This window comes from Euleptes europaea, chromosome 13 (assembly GCF_029931775.1).
Source record: "Euleptes europaea isolate rEulEur1 chromosome 13, rEulEur1.hap1, whole genome shotgun sequence".
Taxonomy (NCBI): domain Eukaryota; kingdom Metazoa; phylum Chordata; class Lepidosauria; order Squamata; family Sphaerodactylidae; genus Euleptes; species Euleptes europaea.
The window spans coordinates 5,592,355-5,619,859 of record NC_079324.1 but is presented as its reverse complement, the minus strand read 5'-3'; the positions used below and the strand labels follow the sequence as shown (position 1 = coordinate 5,619,859).

Below are 27,505 nucleotides of genomic sequence, written 5' to 3'. Positions count from 1 at the left end.
CTACTGAGTGTCTGCCACTTCATACTCAGACTCCATCTGTTGCACAAGGGTCTCATACTCTTGGTTGATCTTGGTGTCCATTGGCACATACTCAGAGATTTTGGCTGGTTCCATGGTGTAGTTGTTCTCAACCCTTGGGGTGACTTGCTCAACTTCACACCTGTATGCACCGGCTTCTTCCCTCGTGACAGTCCCAGGATTATTGCTGAAAGAGAGAGTTAAGGTTCAAATCATGCCAAACAGGCCATGGCCTGATCTATGCAAGACTATGTGAGGAGGGTCCAGCAGGTGTGCATTTGTAGAGTTGGCCCTTCCTATGGCTGTGCTGTTGATGGGGCGTCTCATGCCCTCTGCTGACCTCTGGACTACATGATTTGAGATCTGTGGCTCAAGTTCAAAAAGTCACAAAGGGAAGCAAGCCAGGACAAGTCTGGTTACTCTTGCCCTCTGCCCCCCCCCAGTGTGCTACTGAACCCCCTAACCTGTTAAAAAAGAAGCTAGTCTGTGGAGAGAGGTGCTGTTTCCACCCCCCAGATAATATATTTTCAAAAGAGGGAACACTGTCAAGACACCCCTCTTTTGCCTCAGGGAAACAGGGTTTGCAGGTTTTTAAAAGGTATGGGTAGTCCCCTGTGCAAGCACCGGGTCATTCCTGACCCATGGGGTGACATCACATCCTGATGTTTACTAGGCAGACTTTGTTTATGGGGTGGTTTGCTAGTACTGCAGCTTACCACTCTGCACCACGGGGCTCTTAACATTGCTGCAAATACCTGAAAACCTGGTTGATGATAAGACAATGGGATAAAAGAAGGATGTGGGAATTCACCTGGGGAAACCATGCCTTTCTCCAACCCACTTCCGGGCTCCATTTTCTTAGCACAACTGCAGCATTATAACAGGGTATCCCAAAAGCCTGCTTCACCCAAATATTTTGGCAAAAATATTCCCAAATATTGAGAGAGCATTTTTAAAGGAAAGACGATGTAACCATGCAAACCAAGAGTAGAGAAGAAGAAGAACTGGTTTTTATACCCAACTTTTCTCTACCTTTTAAGGAGAATCAAGCTGGTTTACAAACACATTCCCTTCCCCTCCTCACAACAAACACCTTGTGAGGTAGGTGAGGCTGAGAGAGTTCTGAGAGAACTGTGACTGGCCCTAGGTCATCTAGCAGGCTTCATGTGGAGATTAGAATTCGCAGCCCTTAACTACCACACCAAGCAGCTGGATTAAGATGTGAACAAAAGACTTGGTGAACTCAGGAATGAATCATCTAGGAGAGGGAGAGGTTGGGGAACTCCTTGAGATTTGGGGATGGAGCCTGGGGAGGACAGGGACTTCAGTGGGGTACAAGGCCACACAGTCCACCCTCCAAAGCATCCATTTCCTCCAGGGGAACTGATCTCTGTAGTCTGGAGATGAGCCGTAATTCCGGGGAATCCCCAATTTCCACCTAAAGGCTGGCATCCCTAGTGGGTTTGGAGTCTGGTGATTTGTGAATGGCTTCTGTCCTATGGGCTTGGCCTCAAGTGGTATGCGGGGACGGGGGGGGGGGAGCCAAGGGAAAGGTGATGTTTCTTAATGGTTGTATACACATCCTCAAAGGCCCTTAAGTGGCTTTGTCCAAGCACCCATCCTGAAGGGAGGGGGCAGGCATGTGCTTAGAGTCTGGGGAGAGAAGCAAACAGTCATGACTGTGGGTTGGCTAAAACACACTTGGGGAGGCAAAATATCTCTCTCTCTCTCTCTCTCTCTCTCTCTCTCTCTCTCTCTCTCGTATTCTCTCTCTCTTTGGGATATAAACGAGGGTAGCAGAACTACTCAGAGCCAGTGTGGTGTAGTGGTTAACAGCAGCAGTATCTAACCTGAAGATCTGGGTTCGATTCCCCACTCTTCCATGTGAAGCCTGCTGGGTGACCTTGGGCCAGTCACAGTTCTCTCAGAACTCTCTCAGCTCGTGCAGAGGCTGGCAATGGCAAACCACCTATGAAAGTCTTTTGCCTTGAAAACTATGGGGTCACCATAAGTCAGTTGTGACTTGACAGCACACACACACACACACACACACAGCGGGTCTACTGCCCTGTAGGACTACGTCTTTGTGTATTTGTAAACAAAGCCATTATCATAAAAGATCACACATCTCCAGTGTGAGTCCTACCTCTGAGGCTTGTCATTGCTTGGACAAAATTTGCCATTCTGTACAAGGGGTGACCTGGATGGCCCAGGCTAGCCTGATCTCATCAGATCTCAGAAGCTAAGCAGGGTCAGCCCTGGTTAGTATTTGGATGGGCGATACCAAGGAATATCAGGGTTGCTGTGCAGAGGAAGGCACTGGCAAACCACCTCTGTTACTCTCTTGCCATGAAAACCCCAAAAGCGGTCGCCATAAGTCGGCTGCGACTTGACGGCACTTTACACACACACACACACACACACAAGGGGTGACCAGATCCAGGGGCATCACTTATCTGAGAGGGTGCACAAAATGCTTGGTAATTTAAAGGTGCTTTGTTTGGCCTCTGCAGCTGACAATGTCTCAGTTTTTTCATGTGTTTTTCACAGCTGTCTCCTCTTTCCTATCCATTTGTTAGTTCCACAAATATTGTGTTACTTTTAATCAGTTCAGTGTCCTGACTGCTGCACGGGCATCCTGCCAGCACATGGGGCACCTTTGTCACTGGGGCCATTTGCATATAGGGTGTTTGGGTGGAGGGGGGGCACATTTCCCTGCCCATGGGACAGGGGCTCCACTTGGCTCATTCCTGGCTGCCAGCCCCTCACAGGGAAGCTTTCTGGCAAGTTAAAGTGCCAACCTGGCCCTGTAGACCTGCAGCTGCTCTTTCTGTTTAATGGCGATTTGACCGTAGTTTGCCTTTCTTCCCCCTACAATGTATGTGTGCAAGAGGAAGGCAGGCTCTGCCCAAGCAGGCTCTAGTCCATGAAAACTTACATTGTAACACAGCTGATTTGGAGTTGCCATGGGACATTGTTTTGTGACTTTCTAGGATGGTTTAGAGGGAAGGTGGCATGGTGTAACCCGATCTCATCAGATCTCAGAAGTTAAGCAAGGTTGGTACTTGGAAGGGAGACCACCAAGGAAGACTCTGCAGAAGGAGGCCATGGCGAACCACCTCTGCTTCCCACTTGCCTTGAAAGTCCCTTGTTGGGGTCGCTGTAAGTCAGCTGCAACTTGATGGCACTTATGTACCTAGAGTGGTTTGGGGTTGGGGGCTCTGTATGCAGGCAGAAGGGCCACCCATGGCTTTTTTGGGTTGTGCTCTTTGCTATTAGATTGCATTTACTACCATGAAAAGTACTGGCCCCAATCCACCATGCTCAACAATGGCCTGTGTGCAAGCCAATTTCCTCACTGAGCAAACACTGCTGTCACCTTTGGTAGTTCCTGTCACCTAATATGGAAGATGGAGAAAGGGTACCACTGATTTGGTACTTTTCTTGTTAAGTTTTGGTGAAGTTTGCAAACAAGCAGACAATTACAGTTTAGTCAGGTGACCCTTCTAAAGCCAGAAAAGACTTGTGCTCAGCAATCCAGTTCTAGCCCTCCCTTTCCAAGTATTAAGCAAGCAAACAAACCTCTTTGCTCTCGGAGGCTGACTGGAGCAGAGAACAATCTTGCAACTTCCTTTAGAAAAGTAGGTTGCTTTCCTCACCAGTGACCCCTGACCGTTCCTTTGCATTCCCTCCCCCCTCCCCTCCATGGGTCACTACATAAACACTGGGGCTCTTTTCACTCAGTCTTTAACAATCACATTCCCAAGATGTTTTAGTCCAACATTGCCACCTTGCATTTCCAAAAACCCAAAAGTTACTTACTAGTTCACTTCATAGGTGTGATCTGAAAAAGAAACAGCAGAGCTTTATGTGAAAACCTTCCGCTCAGAAAGTAAATTTGTTTAAAAGAGTAAGCAGCATCCAGTGGAAATGTGAAAAGAAAACCGTGAGGACAGAGGACCCCAAGCAGGGAGGGCTTTGCCATTCGGAGTGCGGCAAGCCCCCTGGCCCAAAAGAGGCCGCATAATGCTCCATGTCTGCCCCAAGGCCTCTCGAGCAACACGGGCACGGCTGGCAACTGGCTGAGGGAGCATCTTTATCAACCACCTTCTAGAACTGGGCTGAAGGCAGAAGATGTTAAGGAGAGCTGAAGGGGGCGTGAGGGAGCTGTCTCATCACACCCAGCTGTGTAGGTTTTTGAAGCACTATTAAAAATTGTATCTAGAAACAGACCATCAATGTGCACACTCTGAACAGACAGTTCTCCATGCCGTCCTTGAACTTTCTGTAAAGAAACATTGCATGCTTGGGATTTGCACATTTGGACATAAACAAATAAAAAATGATCAGAAAATGCCCCATTTGTTGATATAGTTATCATACGGCTCTAAACTGGAAAAATAATAATGATGGTTGGTAATACTCAGAAAGGTTCAGACCTCTCTCTCTTGTTGAGGCCTGGCTGTCTGGCTTAAAGTTTACCGAAATCAGAGGGGAAGGAAAGAGCGATTCAGCAGATATGTCACCGACAGGGCCATTTACCAGCCAGCAATTACACACAGATCATGCCACTGAAGAGAAGTTTCCTGATGGGTGGTTGCACAGTGCATCGCTCAGGCACATAATGGCTCACTGATGTAGAGTGGACGTTGATTCTATTTTTGCAGTGGTTTCTGTGCCATGAGCCATTCTGTTCCCTGCTGCTGCACAGGGGCAAATGTCCTTTGCATACGCGCCCTGGCAGTGCTGCAGACTGGAAGGGAAGCGGGTAGGGTTGCCATCTGTGGGTGGGGAAATACCTGGAGATTTGGGGGGGGGGTGGACCCTGGGAAAGGCCAGCTTTGGGGGAGGGGAGGGACTTCACCAGGATACAATGCTATAGAGTCCACCCTCCAAAGCAGCCATTTTCTCCAGGGGAACTGATCTCTGTTGCCTGGAGATCAATTGTAATAGAGGGAGGTCTCCAGGCCCCACCTGGAGGTGGCAACCCTAGAAGGGGGATAGGATACTAAGCACATTGAGGTAAGGCTTGGGAGGGGACAGGGTTTAGCACCCTCAACTGTGCATGCTCAGTGCTGAGGGTTGCCAGTTTTCCACTGGGGAGGGATCTGCCACCCCCAAGCTCCTATTGCCTACTGCCACTCAGTTGGGAGGTGGGAGGAAATGCCCAGCAGAAATGAGGGGGGCATGATAGGCATCCCGTCTGATGATATTGCTTCCAGCACAACCCAGAAGTAACTTTTTCACACCAGGCAACACTCTAGCAACCACCCAAAATCTCATAGAGCACCACTCTGGTGTGATGACATCACTTCTGGGTTGCACTGGAAGTGATGTCATTGGGGCGGGGATGCCCACCCCTCCCCTGCAAAATGGAAGTGCCTGCCTCTCCTAGCTCCCCTACTACATGTGGTGCCTCTGCCATGCAACCTACTTTCTTTGGTTGCCAGATTTCTCCCTGTACCTGTTTGGCAAGCAAGAATTTTAACTGTCTATAAAACCACTTCCAAATATCTGTCCGAAAGTTGGCAAGGAGGAAATCAGGTGTTCCTTACAGGTGCATGCTTTGACCAAATGCACCAGGGCCATCTTTCCTGGGCAAAGTCTTTGTATGATGGTAATTTAGTTGCATCATTGTAAGCCTCCTTGAACCACAAGAAAAGGCAGGATATAAAAGTTTTAATAAAGAAATAAATAAATGAAATTAAAATGAAATAAATAAATGAAATTAAAATGTGCTCAGCTCTATGGTGGCCTCATCCAAAGGGGATCCAGAAACCACAAATGCTTCTTGGGAATCACTCTCTCCACCACCATGATTTTCAGGACAGCCCTTCCCTTTCCAGCAACACTTGACTCACCAGCCCTGGGCTTCCTTCTGCAGAAGACAACCGCCAAGACCGCAAGAAGCACCACGATGCAGAGCACAGCAATCAGGACAATGACGTAGAGGGGCAGGCTGGTCCTCCGAGGAGCTAGAGCAAAACAGCACAGGGGCACAGTATTTTAGTGCGAATGGCTGCCTTCGGCTTAGCAGGGGCTGAGTTCAAGAACAGCGGGCCACAGAAGCAAATCTGCCAGCTGCTGCTCTCATCAGGTTGCCCTAAGTTCAGTGTCCCATCTGGAAAATGGAACCGTTAAATGGCCTACTTCACAGGGCTGTTGCAAGGCAGAATAAATAATTATGGCCTGGTACTACCTCTTTTTATGAGCCCCGTGGCGCAGAGTGGTAAGCTGCAGTACTGCAGAGCAAGCTCTGCTCACGACCTGACTTCTATCCCGACGGAAGTCGGTTTCAGGTAGCCGGCTCCAGGTTGACTCAGCCTTCCATCCTTCCGAGGTGGGTAAAATGAGTACCCAGTTTGCTGGGGGTAAAGGGAAGATGACTGGGGAAGGCACTGGCAAGCCACCCCGCACACACAGTCTGCCTAGTAAATGTCGGGATGTGACGTCACCCCATGGGTCAGGAATGACTGGTGCTTGCACAGGGGACCTTTACCTTTTTTTACTACCTCTTTTAAGGACCACCTTTCTCCACAGAGCTGGATCATCTGGCATGTTCCCTTCTGTTTGAGAGGGCAGGTTAGGTGGGAAGCCCTTCTAGAGGAGTCTTGGTGCAAACATGGGGGTGGTGGAAAGTGCCACCAAGTCACAGGCAACTTCTGGGGACCTCTGATGGGGTTTTCAAGGCAAGAGACATTCGGAGGTGGTTGGCCATTGCCTGCCTCTGCATAGCAACCCTGGACTTCCTTGGTGGTCTCCCATCCAAATACTGGCCAGGCCAACCCTGATTAACTTCTGAGATCTGATGAGGATGGGCTGGCCTTGTCCATCCAGGTAGGGTAGTGCAAAATCAAGAGCCCAGTAAGTAGGGGTTTTGATGGACTACCTGGGCGCAATTGTTCACAAAGTTTTGGTTTCCCAGCCAACAGCCCAGAATGTTCCACTGTCTTTCTCATGGGTTATGTTTGCAGTCTATTTTGTGAACAACCTGTAGGTTCACTAATGGGATTAAGAACATAAGAACGTAAGAAAAGCCATGATGGATCTTAAAATAACTAAAAGAAAGCAGTGCTGCACATTAAGGCTGAGATCCAAAGCACTTGGAAGAAAGTCCATTAACATGCACAGGTCTTAATTCCAAATAAGCGTGTTTACAATTTGGGGGTATCAAACATCCAGCAGAAACGAACAATAATAACATGGCTATGCAAAAGAGCAGCATGAGGGATTCAAGCCCCCTCCCCGCACCTGAGTAGTCGCCCCTGAAGGCATGGGGATTCTGTGCACACATTGAGGCAGGTGAGCAAGCCAAAGGATCCCAAAAGCATGTAGAACCTCTGGAGGAGGGGTCCCCAGCCTTTTTGAGCCTGCAAGCACCTTTGGAATTCTGACACTGTGTGGTAGTGTGGCCTCAAAACAGCTGCTGCAGATGGTGTAGCCAGCCAAGAAAGGGCTGCTACAGCTACCTTCAGTCACACACAAGCCATTTATCCATGGTCAATTTTGATGCTCACTCAAAGCTCTTTTTTAAAATGCGACTTTTAAAATGCCTGTTCACGGTCCCGACGCAAAAGGAGAAATTCCACCCCCACCACTCGCCTGCTCCTTTGTTCCTGTCTGCATAGCTAACGAGCAGCTATTGTTTTGCATTATTCTTTGAGGAGGATTCTTCACTGCAAATGCCAAAGATCACGTTAAGTGAGCTCTTTAGTAATGCAAAGCAGGTATGCGCCAGCTTAGCAGTCACTTCCGGAATGACGGTTCTGCATGTAAAATTCAAAAAAATATGCGGGGCAATTCAGCCTGGAATGTGCTGCTAATTACAATGAATAAATGGCCACAATGAAGATCCTTGTGCTGTGGTGGCTGCTGCTACCAAAGTAACATTGTTAAAGATCTTCACAGCCAATTAAATCTCCTATGGCCGTTCAGAAGCCTTGCTGGGCAAAATCCCTACCCAGCCCCACCCACTTTCTAAAGACACTTGGTGGGCACCAGGAATTGTATTGATCAGAGCCATGATGCCCATGTTAGGGATCTCTGCTCTGGAGCATCAAAACAGCACTGGGGCAACTCAGCTTGCCCCTTATGCTTTCAGCTTTCCATACCTGGGTTGCTGGCATAGTGCTCTGAAACTCTCCCATCCCTCCAAGGCTCTATTGTAGTTGGAACCAGATCTGCAAATCAAGCGAAAGATCAAGATTCGGTTGAAAAGAAATGGCTGGCATCCATGAAGCAACTGCAGCACAAGAGAATTTGTGTGGAGATATTGCCAACCTCATCCAACAATTTCCTCTGCCCTAAGTAGGATCGTAGGATCATGCTATTTGATCATACCCCTCTGGGTCTGGAAAACCCAGGAGGGGAATTACGACAATAGCCAAAGCCCTAAATAGATAAATAAGAGTTTCTACACTACTGTGTGTGTGTGCGCGCACGCATGTGCAGCAGGCTGATTCCTGGCAGGAGCTGCAGCAGGCTGACTCACGACAGCTAGTTTGATACTCTACCACTACTTCACACCAGCTCTCCCTGTATTTAGGACAAAGGTTCAGAGGGGGTATACCTGCCCCTTTCACAGCTTTGGGGGTAATGAGGAGAAGGTTTTGCACCAATTGGTTCCCTCTTCATCACCCAGAGTACCCAGCAGGCATGAGAGGCACCTGTAAGCCTTTAAGAAAGACCAGATGTGAGTATGCTGCCATCTTGCGGGGGAAGTCTCTTGCTGGAGACTCACAGTGAGTCTCCAGCAAAAGGACAGGTGGACGGCTGGTTGGCTCCCCCTTGAGTCAAGAATAGAAAGCTTGTGGGAAGGCCCCTGAAAGGGAGGGAAATGAGTGAGGGGTAGGGTTGCCAGGTCCCCCCTGGCCAGTGGCAGGGGATGGGGGACAGGGTTGCCAGATCCAGGGTGGGAAGATTTGGGGGTGGAGCCTGAGGAGGACAGGGACCTCATTGAGGTACAATGCCATAGAGTCCATCCTCCAAAGCAACCATTTTCTCCAGGCGAACTGATCTCTGTAGTTTGGAGATCAGTTGTAATTCTGGAGGATCCCCATATCCCACCTGGAGGCTGGCATGCCTAGAGGAAAGAGGCAGCGGGAGCAGGTACTATAGGGGAAGGGGACGGAGATAAGGAGATATGGATGTACTCACTCTCCTTCTAACTTGCGTCCCATCCCAAGATACGATGGTGGTGGAGTTAGGAATCTGAACTAGGGCTGTCGATTCAGTTCGCCCGAACCCAAAAAACAGCCGAATTTTCCGCAATTTGGGGGTTTTCAGTTCGGATGGAACCGAACTGAAAAAAGGCGGGAAAACGACACCCCGATTTCAGCAAATTCGGGGCGATCGCCGAATAAATTCAGCAGGTTCAGTGTTCCCGAACCTGCCTTTTCCCGACTTTAAAGACCCACCGCCCACTTTCCCGGGACTCCCGGAAAACCAGGCGGGGGGTCTTTAAACTCCCCAATTAGGCTCCAGGGATTCTTGCCTTCCAGTAATGCGCTTTAAACAGATCTGCGCCTTCCAGCTGGGAGGCGCAGATCTGTCCCCCCCCCCCGCAAGCCTTCACGGGGCTTCCCTGAAGGCGCGCGGGGGGCGCTTTAAACAGATCTGCGCCTTCCAGTTGGGAGGCGCAGATCTGTTCCCCCCCTGTGCCTTCACGGGGCTTCCCTGAAGGCCCGCGGGGGGGCGCTTTAAACAGGGAAACCCCGTGAAGGTCCGTGGGGGGGCTCTTTAAAGATCCCACCCCCCTTCCCGACTCTCAGTTTGAAGTGGTGGGCGCCGCCTGGGCAGGCGGCGCCCAGCACTTCAAAGACCCGGCCAAATTTTCCCCTGAACTCAGGATCTCGCGCCGAATTTCATGTATCCAAAGCGGGGGAGTTCGGACTTCGGCATGTCCTGAATTAAAAAGGGCCGAATTTTGCCGAAGCCGAACTTTACCGAATTTTTTTTCAACAGCCCTAATCTGAACACACCTCCAACCCTGATACTGTGCTGTGCCATTTCCGTCAATAATAAGACCCCCAACCCTGAAACTTCCGCCCTTTTCTCTTAGCCAGCTCTAGTATGCTTTGTTTCTGTATGTTCATCACTTAAAATATATTTCTTGTTTTTATTCTTTAATGAAACCAATTTTGATTTTGCAACCACCTGCTCATTGAAGAGTTGTGACCCAGGAGGCTGCCTACTTAGTGTAACAACTTCTGCCCTCTGGCCATCTGGATAAGAGAGACAAATCCTGATCCAGGTGGGGGCAGTTAAGAAGTTGCTGCCTGGAGTGCCCCAAGTGATACAGTGGGACAGAAAGTTTTAAAATCGATAGAGCCCACATAGCAAGGGGAGGGCCTGAAATAACACTCATATGGTGATTTCTAGCAGACAGGGAATGAGGGTCCCTGTGATTGAAATCAGTGCTCTACACCTGTAATCACAAACCTTAGATTGGAATGAAACACCTTACAATGATTTCAGCCACAAGGGGCTGTCATTCCACTCTGGGACCTGTCATCCCAGTCCCAGAACATTTCTGTTGCTCCCAGGGCCGTCATTCCATTCCAGCCATTCCAGTCCCAGAGCAATATATCCAGGCCCAGAGACCTTCATTCAAAACCCTTTCAGCATTTTCACTGCCACTTTTATGTGCTATAGTGTATGTCAATGGAGCCTATGCAAGTCAGACTGTCTGTCTCAGGGTTACCAGCTCCAGGTTGGGAAATACCTGAAGATTTGGGGGGGATGAAGCCTAGGGTTTGTAGGGCTGCCTACCTCCAGGTACCATCTGGAGATCTCCTGCTATTACAACTGATCTCCAGCCGATACAGATCAGTTCACCTGGAGAACATGGCTGCTTTGGCAATTGGACTCTATGGCATTGAAGTCCCTCCCTCCCCAAACCCTGCCCTCCACAGGCTCCGCCCCAAAAACCTCACACCGGTGGTGAAGAGGTACCTGGCAACCCTAGGGGTTTGGCACCTCTTAATGGGGATCCGTGGATGAGGGAATTTCAGGAAGTTTGGGTAAAGGACAAAGCAGAATGTGGTACAGTACACGACGCTTGTGTCCTCATTGAGGGAAAAGATCCCCCTCCCCAGAAGCAGTACAAGTACCCTGCAGAGGCAGAAACAGGCACAGGAAAAACCATAGAAGGGCCTATCCAATCTATTTGCAATCCACCCTTATGGAGGGTGGGGTCTGGAGAGGGGAGGTTATGGAGGGTGGGGTCTGGAGAGGGTTTGGAGAGGACTTCAATGACATAGAGTCCAATTGCCAAAGCAGCCATTTTCTCCAGGGGAACTGATCTCTGTTGCCTGGAGATCAGTTGTAATAGCAGGAGATCTCCAGCCACCCCTTGGAGGCTCAAAACAATTCCTCGTGCTTAGATATAAGGAGCTTAACAACAAAACAAGCACTGAGGGCATTCAGAAACAAATATATTCAATGAAAAATTACAACACCCGTTCTATACTAGAACCTAAAGTTCCAAACTAGTAAAGCCACGTAGGTATCCTTGCGTGAATGAAGGAGACCCAAGCCAGTGAGAGAAGTCCTCCCGGCAAGATTCCTCTCTCCTTGCAGCAGCTGTGAAGCGGGTGTAGCGAAATCACAGAAAGCTGTTCCTGCGGATTGAAACCAAATGTATGACCAGGAGCGGATCAAGCTGTTGTAGGCTTGCTGTTCCCCAAGTTACACAAAGAAGATGTAAGCCTGCTTATCCCGAGATAGGAATCCGGTATAATCCCATTTCGCATTAGCTTTATCCATCAGAAAGATTAATCAAGGGTGACCAGAGATGAAAAATCTATCTCTAAGCAAAAAAGGGACTAACAATAATCCCTATTGGTTAAACTGATCATAACATAACATGAGCATCTTAGGGCCCATTCCTGAAAATCAGGCCCAAAGCCCTTAGGAGGCCGACTATGGCCTCCGCCGGCGCAGGAGCCCACACCTGTGAGCTCCTGACCCTTCGAACCAGAAATCACCACAGAGTCATATAGAATCCAAGCAGATGGCTTTTACTGGTCAAAAAGGCAATACAGTGCATACAGGGAACTATGGCAGCTATGAGAGTCTTACTAGCCGAACGATAATATAAGGCAGTAAATGGCGGGAGATTATACAACATCAGCATACACAGACAGAGGCAACTTTCCCAGGAGCAGTATTCCCAGGCCTTGGTATGTGTGGTCGGCCTTGAGGCTAGACAGTACAGTACCGACACAGAAACAATACTGAAACCGATATAGCAGCCTGACATCCTGCTCCCCTTAAGGCCCCCTCCCAGTCGGCTAGGGGGATGGTCTGTCCGGGTAGGCAGTGTGAAAGGCATCAATTAGTTTGGGGGCGGAGACATCTCGTGCACGAACCCACTCGTCGTAGGCAGGGGGGAAGTGCTTCCAACGGACCAAGTACTGCAGGTTGCCATGGTGAACACGGGAGTCAAGGATTTTGGAGACTTCGAAGTGCTCTTCCCCCCCCACCATAATGGGCTGTTCGGGGGGCGGATCGGGATGCCATTGTGGAGAGGCCGTATGGGGTTTCAGGAGGCTAATGTGGAAAACGGGATGCACACGCCTCAGAGTTTTCGGGAGAGCTAATTCCACCGTGACAGGATTTATGACCCGTGTGATTGGGAAAGGGCCAATGAATTTAGCATTGAGTTTAAGGCACGGACGGGTGGAACGTAGGTTTTTAGTGGAAAGATAGACTAATTTACCCACTCGCAGTTCGCCCCCGGGGGAACGATGCTTATCAGCTTATGCTTTGTATTTGCGCTTGGCTCGGTCGAGATTGCTAACGAGCCAAGGCCAAGTGGTACGGAGGGTATGTGCCCAGGAAGCAACGTCAGGATCTCCCTCCCCCTCCACATTGTTTTTGGGCGTAACAGGACCGAAATCCTGTCCATACACTGCATAGAATGGGCTAAAACCTGTAGATTGATGTACAGCATTATTGTAGGCATATTCTGCAAAAGGTAACAGTTCTACCCAGTTATCTTGTTGGTAGTTTACATAACAGCGTAAATAACATTCAAGGACAGCATTTACACGTTCAGTTTGACCATCGGTTTGAGGATGGTATGCAGTAGACAATCCCTGTTCAACCCCCACCAACTTGAGGAATGCTTTCCAAAACTTGGAAACAAAGCCACTGCCGCGGTCACAGATTATTTTGCGCGGAAACGAATGTAATTTGAAGATATGTGTAACGAAGAGGCGGGCCATTTTTTGAGCAGAGGGGATCCCTGCGCATGGAACTAAATGGATTTGCTTGGAAAACAAATCAGTAACAACCCATAACACAGTTTTTCCCCCGCTGAGAGGGAGATCAGTCATAAAATCCATAGCAATCACTTCCCATGGTTTGGTGGGTGTTTCTAGAGGTTGCAGTAGCCCCGGGGGTTTGCCTTGTGATCGCTTCACTGTGGCGCAAACAGGGCAGCTGCGAATAAAAGAGTCAACGTCGGAACGCATTCCCCCCCACCAAAATTGTCTGCGCAGTAAGTGGAGAGTTTTTAGGAATCCAAAGTGTCCAGCCGTTTTTACTCCATGAGCTAAGTGTAAGACTTCTTTTCGAAGTGCCTTGGGTACATACAATTTAGAGTCTTTGTACCATGAGCCTCCTTGTTCTATTACCCCAGGGGGTAGGGTGTGAGTGGAGCGTTCAGAGAGGCAGTGGTTCCGAAGGGTATTTAAAAAGGATTCGGAGATGGGAACCTTGGCGGGAACCCCCCCCTGGCTATAGTAGTCTGAGGACCCGCTATGGGGGTAGTGCTTACGTGCGGTGGTGCGCAGATTGTAGGCGGTAGGGCAGCCGGTGGGGTTGGAGGAGTGGAACCGTCGGTTCGTTGTTGTTGCGAGGGCGGTTGGGTAGCCGCTCGGGTTGGAGATGCTGGAGAACTGGATTTGGGGTGCTGTTGCTGAGATCGGGTTTGTACGGCCAGTACAGGAAGGGTTCCCCTTTGCGTAGGGGTGAACAGAGAGTCAGTTGGTCTCTCGAGTTTTACCGGGTATTGTGGCAACCGGGAGAGGGCATCTGCGAGAACGTTTTGTTTCCCAGGAACATGTTTTAGGACGAAACGAAACTGAGCGAAGAATTCAGCCCAATGTTGTTGTTTTGCTGATAGTTTGTGGGACCCCGTGAGGGCAGCTAGATTCTTGTGATCGGTCCAAACCTCGAAGGGGATATTGGACCCCTCTAAGAATTGTCTCCATAGAGTCAGGGCATGATGAACGGCCGCTGCCTCTTTTTCCCAAATGGGCCAGTTCAATTGTGCGTGCGCAAATTTTCTCGAAAAGTAAGCGCACGGGTGAAGGAGGCCATCCGGACCTTTTTGGAGGAGGGCCCCTCCCATAGCTACATCGGAGGCATCGACTTGCACAATAAACATTTGGTTTGGGTCCGGGTGCTGTAGTACGGGTTCGGATGTGAAGAGGCGTTTGAGAGCCACAAACGCGGCTTGGCATTGATCAGTCCACAGGATTTTTGCGGAGGGTAAGGTAGCTGTGTTTGCTTTCCCTTTGGTTTTTAGTAGATCAGTAATGGGTAGGGCCACTTGGGCGAAGTTAGGAATGAATCCTCGATAAAAGTTTGCAAATCCCAAAAACTGTTGCACTTGCTTGCGGTTGGTGGGAGGAGTCCAATCGAGAACGGCTTGGACTTTGACAGGGTCCATGCGAAGACCTTGGTGGGAGATTATGTATCCTAAAAATGTGAGCTGGCTTTGATGAAACTCGCATTTAGCCAGTTTTGCAAAGAGTTGGTGGTCGCGCAGGCGCTGCAGAACTTCTCGGACTAGAGTTACATGCTCTTCCATGGTTTTTGAATAAATGAGAATGTCGTCTAAGTAAACCACCACCCCGCGATACAGCAAGTCATGAAGGATTTCGTTGATGAGTTGCATAAAGACCCCCGGGGCCCCTTTCAATCCGAACGGCATCACGAGGAATTCATACATACCGAAACAGCTAGAGAAGGCAGTGAGGTGCTCATCTCCTTCGCGGATGCGGACTCGGTAGTAGGCTTCCACCAAGTCCAACTTGGTGAATACCCGGCCCTCCTGTAACTGTCCCAAAATATCAGATATTAATGGGATAGGATAGGCGTTGGTTTGGGTAACCGCATTGAGTTTTCTGAAGTCAATGCATAAACGAAGGTCGCCCTCTTTTTTCCGGACAAAAAATGCGGGGGCCGAGTTTGGGGCATTCGATGGGCGAATGAACCCTCTGGCGAGGTTTTTGTCAAGGAAGTCCCGGAGAACGGTGCGCTCGGAAGCGCTCATAGGGTAAATCTTACTTTTGGTTAAGGTGCAGTCCTTGACCACCTCAATTGTACAGTCGGAGGCCCGGTGGGGGGGTAAGGTATCACATTCTTTAAGGTCGAAGACATCCGCAAAGTCTCGATACACATTAGGTAGGACTGGAAGTGCTGGGACATCGGAGGCCAGTGCTGGTACGGGCGGATATAATAGTGCAAAGTTCTGCCGGTGCTGATTGCACATGGGGCTGGCGAAGGAGATAGTGTTTGTTTCCCAGTTAATACTGGGACTATGTCCTTTAATCCAGTTAATACCCAAGACCACTTCAAAACGGATAGGGGCTATAGTGAAGTCTATTTGCTCCCAGTGGGAGCCAATTCCCATTGCTACCCCTACGGTGCGGTGATCAACTGGACCCCCCTGGAAATGGCTCCCGTCCATTTGGGCAAATTGGACGGGGGCGGGTAGAGCCTCAGATTCGGCTCTGAGTGCAGCAAACGTGGCTTCGCTTATGAGAGTGCGACAGCAACCGGAGTCGATTAGTGCTTTGACGGGTAGTTGTGGGCCACCGTTAGTGTGTTGTAAAACTGCATCTACGTAGACGGTGGAGTCCACTTCTTTGATTTTGGTAGGAGCATTCGGTTTAACAGGAGGATCCTGAGAGGTCTGTGGAGACGCTCCATTCACCACAGACCGGAGCCGTTTTTTGATAAGTCGAGGGGAGATTCCAGGTTTAAGGCTAGAGAATTCCAAGGATTTTCCTCATCCGAAGAGGGAAAGTTGTCCCCCAATGGGGCACTTGTAATCCGAGACCCGGCGGGGTCGTTGGTAGTAGGCAGGGAGGCTGGGTCTCCGGCATGGAGTGCAGAGGGTGTGGGTCTTCCCGGAGCTGCGCTGCGGGTGGCCGCGGTGCCTCTGCGTGGTGGACGACCTCTGGCGCGGGTCGTCGTGCTGGGACGAAATAACTCATGGCGGTGCGGGCAAACAGCTGCAAAGTGGCCCATTTCTCCGCAAGTAAGACAGGCACCCCTCTGAAATCGGACTTCACGTTCCTGGGGCGGACGTGGAGGATTTTGTGGGACGGGCGGTGGTGCCTTGGATTGCGGTTTTTGGGTGCCTTTTTCCTTGTGCTTTTGACGGACTAGGGAAATAAAGCGTCGGCGGCTTTCCACTTCCTCGGCCAATAGAATCCAGTCTTCAAGGGTATCGGGATCGCCCCGCATATATGACCAGTTCAGAACGTCAGGGTGCAAGGCTTCCCTGAAATGATGAATTAGAGTGGTTTCGGGCCAGCCTACAATTTTGCTTGCCAGTCGTTGAAATTCATCGGCAAACTCTCGAACTGTAGCAAAGCCTTGTTTGAGTTGTAAGAGTTCCGTTTTGGCTCTTTCCCCCAGGAAGGGGTCTTCAAACCTCCTTCTTAGAGCAGTCATGAAGTTGTTGAGGGAACGAATCGCTCGAGAGCGGGTGTCAAACTGGAGGACCATCCAGTCAGCTGCTTTACCTGTCAGAAGGGAAGCTACATAACGCACCCGGCTATCTTCCGTGGGGAAAAGTTGTCCTTGTTCTCGCATATAACTGTCCACTTGATGCAAGAAACAAGGCAAAGTCTCGAGAGATCCGTCGTACGTAGTCCTCAATTTGAGTTGCTTCCAAGGGCCGGGCGCAGGTTGGCCCGGTTGCACGGGTGGTCCGGGCGGAGGAACAACAGGAGCTCCAGGAGGCAAGGGTGGAGCAGGCACATTAGCGGGTGGTTGGGGTGGCTGTATGGGTACCCCCTGGCCCGGTATCGGAACGGGCTGTCTCTGGGCTATCAGGGTTTGTTGTAATTGCCTGTTCTCCTGAAGCATACGTTCCATTAGTTCCTGGAGTTGATCAACACGGTCGGAGAGCTCCCGATTCTGGGCTCGTAAGAGGTGAACCTCCTCACTTGGGCCACCAGTAAGATGAGGTTTACTGGTCCGGAAGCTTGTGGCCCATTGAGAGCTATCCCCATATAGATCCTCGTCTTCAGACTCTCCTGAGTCTCGACGTCGGTCAGCCAAACGGCGTGCGCGTTGGGTCGCGCGCGACGGGACAAACGCCGGGGAAAAAGACAGACCTGATAGCCCTTGTACATTGTCCTTGGGGCGCGTGTCCATGTTCGCCCGATCCCTAGCTCTTGCTGCGGCTGCCCTGGCTGCTTCAGCAGCTTCCCTCTCTCTTGCGACCTTAGCCGCTTCGGCGGCTTTCTGATCCGCAAGAACTTTGGCATTCTCAAGTCTTAGGGCAGCCTCCGCCGTAATGCGCGGCAAAAGTTCCGTCTCCAGGAGTGAGAGTATGGGGTCGGGTTCCCCGCCCAGCAGAGGTTGTACTCGAACCGCCAGTGCGGGTGCCTCGGCTCCAAAAGTCGAGGTCAAAACTTGAGCCAAGGTGGCTACCGGGGTGTCCTTTGTACATTCCACAAGGAGAAGAGCGGTGCTAATAGCGACTCGCTTGGCCTCAGCCTGACAACTGGCTGCATCCGGGATCAGGGAAAAACCCTCCGGCGGGGCTCCCGCCATGGTAGAACTAGAGGAAAGAGTTTCTCGAGAAATAAGATTATCCAAAAGTCCAGTTAGTACTTGTAAATCCTCAGTTGCCAACCGGGCATCGTCCAGTAATTGATCCAAGTCTTGAAGATCTAAACGAGTATCAGTATCCTCCGACGTCAACATCCAGAGAGTCCCTTTAAGAGATTGCCACTGTTCCTGTACCAGTCCCCTCAAGCGGCAAACCTCTAGGGTAGTCCTGAAGAGTTCAGCGACTATGTCCTGTAACAGGGTGGGATCCTTCCGAGAGGAATCCAGGATAATAGGTCACTCGGAGAGCTTCTCAGCTCCCATCCAAGCGGCAGGCGAACCCTCCTGGGCTCCAGCCTGACTAGTAGTACAATAAAGAAGGAGATGGATAGCTGCCATAATGTGAGCTCCTGACCCTTCGAACCAGAAATCACCACAGAGTCATATAGAATCCAAGCAGATGGCTTTTACTGGTCAAAAAGGCAATACAGTGCATACAGGGAACTATGGCAGCTATGAGAGTCTTACTAGCCGAACGATAATATAAGGCAGTAAATGGCGGGAGATTATACAACATCAGCATACACAGACAGAGGCAACTTTCCCAGGAGCAGTATTCCCAGGCCTTGGTATGTGTGGTCGGCCTTGAGGCTAGACAGTACAGTACCGACACAGAAACAATACTGAAACCGAGATAGCAGCCTGACAACACCGACGGCACCCGGAAGGCGCACGCTGGCGTTAGTGGCCCCAGCACAATAAATACATGAAAACTCATACACATTTAATGTAAAATCTTACAATGACCAAAGCAGGACTTTATTTGGTCCTTATTGGGACCTACAATGATATTGGGTCATTGTAAGATTTCATGTATTTATTGACTGTGAATGACTTACCTTATGTTTTTAACTTTACTGTGCACCATATTAAAATGTATATATTTTTAATTTTAGCATTTTCTAGCTCAACCTCTTCGGTTTGGATCCAGCATTTTGGTTGAGTTTAATTTGCCCCCCCCTTTTTTGTTTATAATAGGTACGCATCATGACTAGTATCCATTTTTGCTAGTAGCCATGAATAGCTACCATGAACATGTCCACTCCCCTCATAGAATCATAGAGTTGGAAGGGACCACCAGGGTCATCAAGTCCAACCCCCTGCACAATGCAGGAAATTCACAGCTACCTCCCCCCCGCACACCAAGTGACCAGAAGATGGCCAAGATGCCCTCCCTCTCATCATCTGCCTAAGGTCACAGAATCACCATTGCTGACAGATGGCCATCTCACCTCTTCTTATAGCCCATTCCTGAAATAACAGCGTGCAGAGTTGGCAGAGTTGGCTGATTCCTGCACACTGTAAAACAAAACAAAACAAAAACCGTTTCGCGGCTTTTTTTTGTTTTACTGGGGCTAAAAGCCCCATTGAAAACAGCGAGGCCTGTGCCTGCTCAAAAGCAGGAGCAGCACCTCCGTTCCTGGCGCCAGCATAACCTCCCCCCAGACCGCCCCTGGCCCGCCTCCCTGCGCCGGCACAGCCTCTCTACGCTGGCGGCGAGGTCACACTGCCTCCTGAAGACTTTCAGCACCCCCCCTTCAGGAATGGGCTGTTAAAATCCTCCATGGAAGGAGCGCTCACCACCTCTCAAAGAAGCCTGTTCCACTGAGGAACCGCAATAACTGTTAGAAAATTCTTCCTAATGTCTAGACGGAAACTCTTTTGATTTAATTTCAACCCGTTGGTTCTGGTCTGACCTTCTGGAGCAACAGAAAACAACTCTGCACCCTCCTCTATATGACAGCCCCTCAAGTACTTGAAGATGGTTATCATATCCCTTCTCAGTCTTCTCTTCAGGCTAAACATACTCGGCTCCTTCAACCTTTCCTCATAGGACTTGGTCTCCAGACCCCTCACCATCCTTGTTGCCCTCCTCTGGACACATTCCAGCTTGTCTACAGCCTTCTTAAATTGCAGTGCCCAAAACTGATCACCATACTCCAGGTGAGATCTAACCAGAGCAGAGAAAAGTGATACCATCACTTCGCGTGATCTGGACACTATACTTCTGTTGATGCATCCCAAGACCACATTTGTCTTTTCAGCTACCGCATCACACTGCTGACATGTTCAGTGTTTGGTCTACTAAGACCCCAAGATCCTTTTCACACACACTACTGCTCAAACAAGCCTCCCCCATCCTATAATTATGCATTTCATTTTTCCTATCTAAATGCAGAACTTTACATTTGTCTTTGTTGAAGTGCATTTTATTCGTTTTAGCCCAATTCTCCAGCCTGTCAAGATCATCCTGTATCCTGGCTCTGTCTTCTACCGTATTTGCTCCCCCTCCCAATTTAGTATCATCTGCAAATTTAATAAACATTCCCCTCTATTTCTCAATCCAAATCATTTATAAAGATGTTGAACAACACAGGGCCCAGCACAGATCCCTGAGGAACTCCACTAGTCACTTCTCTCCAAGTGGATGAGGAATCATTAACTAGCACCCTTTGGGTGCGATCTGTCAACCAGTTACAGATCCACCGAACAATAATAGGATCTTAACCACATTTTCCCAATTTGTCAACTAGAATACTATGTGGAACCTTATCAAAAGCCTTACTGAAATCTAGATAAACTATGTCTACAGCATTCCTCTGATCCAGCAAGGATATTATGGATTGGTCCGTGGGGGGAGGGAAAGGGGGGGGAAAGAGGGAAATTTGTATTGGAAGAAGGAAAGTGTAAAGTTCAATTATAAAGGTATGGAGATGTAAAATGACCTCCAATGCAAAAATATATATATATTTTTTAAAATGATCCAGCAAGGTAGTAACTTTCTCAAAAAAGGAGATAAGATTAGTTTGACATGATTTTTTCTTGAGAAACCCATGCTGGCTCTTAGTGATCAGATCCATCCTTTCTAAATACTCAAGGACCCCTCTTAAAGCTTTCCAAGTTGGCAGCCATCACCACATCCTGGGGCAGGGAATTCTACAATGTGTGAAGAAATACTTCCTTTTATCTGTTTTGAATCTCTCACCCTTCAGCTTCAGCAGATGACTCCCCCCCCCCATTCTGGTATTCCACTCTTATCACTATTTCAGGCAGAAGCTCTGTTAAACAGGATGCCTTTAAAAATATTTTCTTGCATACAAACACCTTAGCGTTCCAACCTCCAAGTGGTGGCTGGAGATCTCCTCGGATTGCAACTGCTCTCCAGACTACAGATAGGGTTAACAGGCCCTCCCTCCTGATTGGCAGGAGGTTTTAGGGGGCGGGGCTGGGGCGCGCATGCAAATGCTATGACAGCACTACCGGTTTAAGTTTTGGAAGTGCCACATCACTGCGGCTAATTTAATACTGAAACCCCCAGAGCAGATGGGTGGATTGGCAGGCAATTGCCCGCCAAAACCACCCACCCACTTGGCAACCCTAACTACAGAGGTCAGTGCACCTTGAGAAAATGGCTGCTTTGGAAGGTGGACTCTGTGACATTATACCCTGCTGAGATCCCTCCTCTCTCCAAACCCCGCACTCCTCAGGCTCCACCCCCAAAATCTCCAGGTATTTCCCAACCTGGAGCTGGCAACCCTACCTTGTCTTCAGGCACACAGTAAAGATTCTTGTGCTGTGATAGCAGCTGCTGCCAAAAGCAATGCTTTTAAAAAATATATCTGCATAGTCAATCAGATCTCCAATAGTCAATTAGAAGTCCTACTGGGCAAAAGTCCCATCTGGCCCCACTCACTTTCTAAAAATACTGTTGGCAGTTGCCAAGAACGGGACCAGTGAGCACTAAGATGGGGACCCCTGATATAGAGGGTACAACTTTACTGGAAAGTTCTTTTTAATGGTGTTTCTTAAAATCCTTTCTCTTTCTTTCACTCGTTTATGTGATTTTTTGGGTTCCTTACCTCTCACAATTAGCTGAAAGGCATCACTCTGCTGGACAGCAGAGCTGACTCGGTTCTCTGCTTCACAGAAGTATGTTCCTGTATCTGGTACCTGCAGACTGTCAAAGCGGAGTATGGCATTCTCCCCAACTTGGTCTGCATTTCCTTTTTGCACTGCCTTGAACCATCGGTATATGATGGGTAGGGAGCCATTGGCTTGGCAGGTCAGGCTGATATTCCTCCCTCTGGGCAGGATGGATCCCACGCTTCCAGCTGTAATGACGGGCTTGGACACTGCCACTGAAGAACAGAAGAAGAATGTTTATTGAGCCGCTACAGCAATTGGGCACTGCGCAGGGGGCTAAAGGTCAAAGGAAAGAGAGGGAGGGGAATTAAAGGAGGGGAGAGGAGTGCAGTATCAGTCAGAATGTCATGTTTCCAGACAGAGAATAACTTGGGAAGCCTTTCCTGCCCTTCATCCACATCCTTCTTGGGAAAGCCAAAGTTTTAAAGCCCGCATAAGGACAGCTCAGTACAAATTATGCAAAACTAAACAAACACATGGCCCTCCATTTGCATTTGTACCCACTGAATGTCCTGCAGCCTGCGAGGGTTACCTTTGACAACACTGAGGACAGTCATCCTCTCTTTCGTCATCCTGCTCTTGTTTCTCGCCACCCAGACAACTTCACAGGTGTATTGCCCACGATCGGCCAACTCCAGATCCTCAATTAGGAGGGAAACATCTCCGGGTGGGTCTTTTGGGACATGGATTCTGCTTTTGAAATGCATCAAGAGTATCTGATCTCCTGAGTCAGGAGCCCGGCGAAAGATGGTCCTAATGCTATGATCTGACAGAGAGGCTTTCCACACCACAGCTTCCTGCTCGAAGTCAGCAGAGGGTTCATACACACATGGCAAATTAACGGATGCTCTCCAGGTCCCTTCGATTTCCTGCACACCAGTTAGATCCAGCAGGGCTGCAAGCACAAGACAATTAGATGCCAACTCTAAGAAATTAATACAGCAAATCTCCAGATAAGAGAACAGCATGCTGGGGAATGAATGCAGGTTCTCTCACACGGAGGTTACGGTTATGCTGGCAAGAGCCTGAACAGGAACAACCTAAAATAGGAACAACTTCGGCAACATAGAATGTTCTCCTTTGTTAACAGCCATTTTGCTCTTGCAAATAAAGGACACTCATATTACACATCCAGGTGAAATTTTAGTTCTTTCACAACCAACCATTATTGCACCTGTCAAGAAGTTGAGGTCTCTCAATTTCTTGGATTGTATGATTTCTTTTGGTTCAGGCCTAGAGGCCTATGAATTTTGTGTTATTGGGATTTTAGACCACCAAAATAAGTTTCCTTTTGAAAACTGCTTTTGTGGAGAGAACAAGATAGGCAACCAGCTGCTTCTCGTGAAACCTTTCTCTCCCCTTTTTGGAATGCAAGGCCGTGCATTGCCATAGTAACTAATCGGTCAGCCATCATGACGATGTCCAGGTGCAGGTAGGTCTGCAGGCTTCTTCACCTCTGGTCAAACTCTGGTCAAGCTGACCTTTTGGAGAAACCTTTGGACAACCTTTTGGAACTCTTGAATGCTGGAAGCATCTTTGGAAGTTGGTAACTATAAATCTGATGCAAGAAACCTTTGCCAATCCTTTTGAATCAAAAAGGCTTTTGAATGTATTAGTTAGGTATGCTAAATGGTTTATTATTTTATTGCCTATCACTTCATGAAACCCTTTTTCTTTCCTGTAAACCAGCATAAATCTTATAAATAAATTGTTAGCCTTTAATTGGATTGTGTCTTTTGATTTAGGGATTCCAAGCCTAAATCTAAAGTGCCTTGTGTGAGTGTGAAACCACCTACCAAAAACCTAAGACAGTTTTGAGAAGTGTGAACAGTCCTAGCTAGGTCTCACCCTGGCAGGAAAAGTGTCACACTGAATTTGGAGCTTGGCTGGAGTTACCCTGGACTCCTTGCCTGGAGGCTCGCCTTTTGATCCAGGGTTGGTGGCAGCTATCCATTAATCTTGGGGTTGAAGCCCTGAGTTTAATGTTTTGTCTCTTTGGGAAACTTTTGACCAAACCAAAGCAGCCCAACTGGTGGAGGCTGGTTGGAGCTCTTTGACAGCACCAAACTCCAATGAAATCTGGTGCACCCTAGATCTGAACACTTGCAGAATGCTTACCCAGTGCTAGGGCCAGAGAGCACTGGAACAATGTGCCACTTCCACGAAACACACACGTTGATAAAAGAGGCATGCTGCACTTGTGGGTGAGACTTCTGTTTGCCATTTGCATGTGCTCCTGTTTTGATTTATTTAGAAAAGCATGAAGAAAACCCAGTTCTACTGTTTGATTTTTTTTATTTACAGGGCATGAGTTTATGTTTCAGTCAGCCGCTACATGTTCCCCCTTCCATGAATGCCAGGCTGACAACTGCGAGTGGGAGGGGCCACAGAGATCCAGCTGTTCAGGGTTTTCTTGCCTGTACTGGGTGTCATAGAATCATAGAGTTGGAAGGGACCACCAGGGTCATCTAGTCCAACCCCCTGCACAATGCAGGAAATTCACAACTGCCTCCCCCACGCACCCCCAGTGCCCAGAAGTTGGTCAAGATGCTCCCCCCCTCTCGTGAACTGCCTAAGGTCATAGAATCAGCATTGCTTACCGATGGCCATCTAACCTCCCCTTAAAAACCTCCAGGGAAGGAGAGCCCATCACCTCCCAAGGAAGCCTGTTCCACTGCGGAACCGCTCTAACTGTTAGAAAATTCTTCCTAATGTCTAGAAGGAAACTCTTCTGATTTAATTTCAACCCGTTGGTTCTGGTCTGACCTTCTGGAGCAACAGAAAACAACTCAGCACCCTCCTCTATATGACAGCCCTTCAAGTACTTGAAGATGGTTATCATGTCCCCTCTCAGTCTTCTCCTCTTCAGGCTAAACATACCCAGCTCCTTCAAACTTTCCTCATAGGACTTGGTCTCCAGACCCCTCACCATCCTTGTTGCCCTCCTCTAGACATGTTCCAGCTTGTCTACATCTTTCTTAAATCGTGGTGCCCCAAACTGAACACAGTACTCTAGGTGAGGTCTAACCAGAGCAGAGTAAATGTTTGGTTTGGTTTGGACTGAGTGACGGCCTTTGTATGAGGCAGTTTTGTGCCCTTAATTTTGCCCATTATATAAACCACATTGCAGCGCTGCAGCTGCCAGGGAAGTAGGATAGCAACCTATAGGTGGTGGCTGGAGATCTACCGCTATTGATCTCCGGGCAATAAGAGATCAGTCCCCTGGAGTCAGTCAGTCAGTCAGTCTCCTGGATAAAATGGCCACTTTGGGAATTGGACTCTATGGCATTGAAGTCCCTCCCCTCCCCAAACCCCTCCCTCCTCAGGCCCCACCCCCCAAAATATCCAGGTATTTCCCAACCTGGAGCTGACAACCGTACAGGGAAGTGTTGTAAACATTGTGGTGTATATTTTATGACTCCTCCCCTTTGCAGAGAGTGAGATGCAACGATTTCATTTTGTGGATTTGTCTAATAACAATAGACCCTCTTGCAACATTTATGAACAAATACCCTCATGATGCTGGTAAACTCTGTCAGTCAGTCCTAAGCATCTTTTATAAATTGCATATGAGCATTGCTATGGAAGTGTACCAGTGAAAGTGGGGTTTTCCTCGAACAGAAGCATCCTTCCCCTGTCACAAGAACCTAGGGAAGGCTCCTTGAGGTGGGGGAAAGCACCACCATTTGTGGGAAAAGCCACACAAGCCAATCCATTGTATGAAACTAAAGGCAGGAGATAAAGTCTGAATCCTTTCGCACACATGGGACTGAAGGTATTGGAGAACAGTAATAAGAGAATTTGATTGCAGGCACGGGACAATCCTAACCTTTGGTTACAGCTGCATTCTGAGAGTCCCCAAGCAGACACACACACACACACACACACACACAAACTCTATAGACTTTTGTGAAGAAGCTACCAAGCCAGAAAATCATGCAAATTGGTCAGCTCTTATGCAGTAGGGGGGAAAGTTCAGCGTGCCTGCTCAACATGATGGTGTTGCTACATTCTGAAAATCAGACCCTTCCTACCTCTCTGCAACACGCACAAGCATCTGGATGCTTACGCTTCTCCACAAACTAGCATTTTCTTAAATAAATCTAATGAAGCTCTTTTGCGCATATGGTCCATTTCAGCAACTGAAAACTAGTATGGTGAGCTTCTTTTGGCACTATCTGTTTAGGTGTCAAATTATCCCCCCCCCACCGCAATAACTTGCATTGTATATTTAAATTGCGCTGAGAATCAGCTTGGCGTTAAATCTGTTTTGCCTCCAGGGAAGGGATTCCCAAAGCCTGGGTGCTATGTATGCAGTGGGAAGCTGGGTTTGTGTTGAGCTTGAGTTCTTGCCAGGCTCCTGACTTGCGTGTCCCCAATTAGTCCCCGGGCAACAACCGCCCAATCACAGAGTGGGTAGGTGTGGCTGCGGGTGGCAGAGCGGAGCATTTAAGCAGGGGTCTGGGCACAGTTTTGCAGTTCCATTCTTGTTCACTTAATAAAGCAGTTGTTGTTGGAACTCCGTCTCCGATCTCGTGTATTGCCCACACGGACTTAACACTGGGGATGGGTGCAACTAGAGAGAAGTGCTCACATGCTAAGAACAGTCCAAACACAATTGAGCACTCATCCAAGCCCAAAGTATGCGCCTACGCAGGAGACTGACCTTGCATCTCTGCATGAGTCACAGCTCAAGGTTCCTCTCCCCCAAATAATTGTGCTGGGTCTCTGTGTCAGGGGTAACCAAATCACTCAGCCAACTGCAGTGCAGAGAGGCACCGGACTTACCTGCCTCCCAAGAAGAGTGCCCAATTGAAGTTTTGTGCTTGCATCCTGCCAATCAAGAGGCATGTAACAGCAACTCATGCACAAGAGCAAGGAGGGGGTCTCTTCTGAGGGTGTGCAATTATGACTGTGACAATTAATGACTCTCAAAATCAGTTTGGGGAATCTAAACGTGAAATGCCTCCAGTTTTAATTTAGGCAGAAAAAGCGTACTTCACTGGCCCAGTCATTTTTGCTTTCTGCTTCTGGTCCAGAATCCTTGCAGCATTGCTAATGTTTGTGGACATTTTCACCGCCTTCCTCAGGACTTTTTCTACAATTGCCACGAGGGTCCCTACAACCGTCTGTCCTTTTGTTTGGGCTCCCAACTAACCTACAACCCATTTGGCCAAAGACATCTGCATACACAAGCTGTCTCTTACACACGAATCACTCCCTGGAATGCCAACTGCAAGCATAAACCAAGAGCCTATTCAGATGTGCATCTAAGAGAGGGTACAACCTACCAGAGCTGCCGTATGCATTCCAAAACCTGTTCCTGTCCACGTTTTCTCAACTGACTTGTCACAAGTAAACAGCTTCTTTACAGGGGGTTAGAGGTTAACAGCTTGCATCCAGTTACAACTAATCAGGATTCTTAGCATTTCACACCAACATCTCTTTTCTCCACCAAAAAAAAAAAAAGAAAAGAAAAAACCCAACAACGTCCCCATTGTCACATTGACAGCACCAAACAACGTATTCTGCCTTTCTTGGGGTTAAATACTGCTGAGGTATCATTCTATATCAGTTTGTGGAGAGGGAATGCAGGGCACTCACCTTTCCCACAGACAGGGGATGCAAGCGCTAGTAGCCATAGCAAAACCAATGTTTCCATTCTACAAAGAGCTTCACCCAGGCCTCTCCCGCTCTTCAT

The 27,505-nt window shown here is 48.7% G+C and overlaps 1 protein-coding gene across 1 annotated transcript; it reads right to left on the bottom strand.

Annotated features, from left to right (window-relative positions):
* Window positions 1-27,505, bottom strand: VSIG4 (V-set and immunoglobulin domain containing 4). Its single transcript, XM_056859774.1, has 9 exons — window positions 27,409-27,505; window positions 22,337-22,699; window positions 21,741-22,019; window positions 16,080-16,130; window positions 13,590-13,604; window positions 8,130-8,198; window positions 5,880-5,993; window positions 3,841-3,862; window positions 1-205 (listed from the first exon to the last, which is right to left on the bottom strand). The coding sequence occupies exons 1-9, from the start codon at window positions 27,503-27,505 to the stop codon at window positions 1-3; spliced, it is 1,215 nt and encodes a 404-aa protein (XP_056715752.1).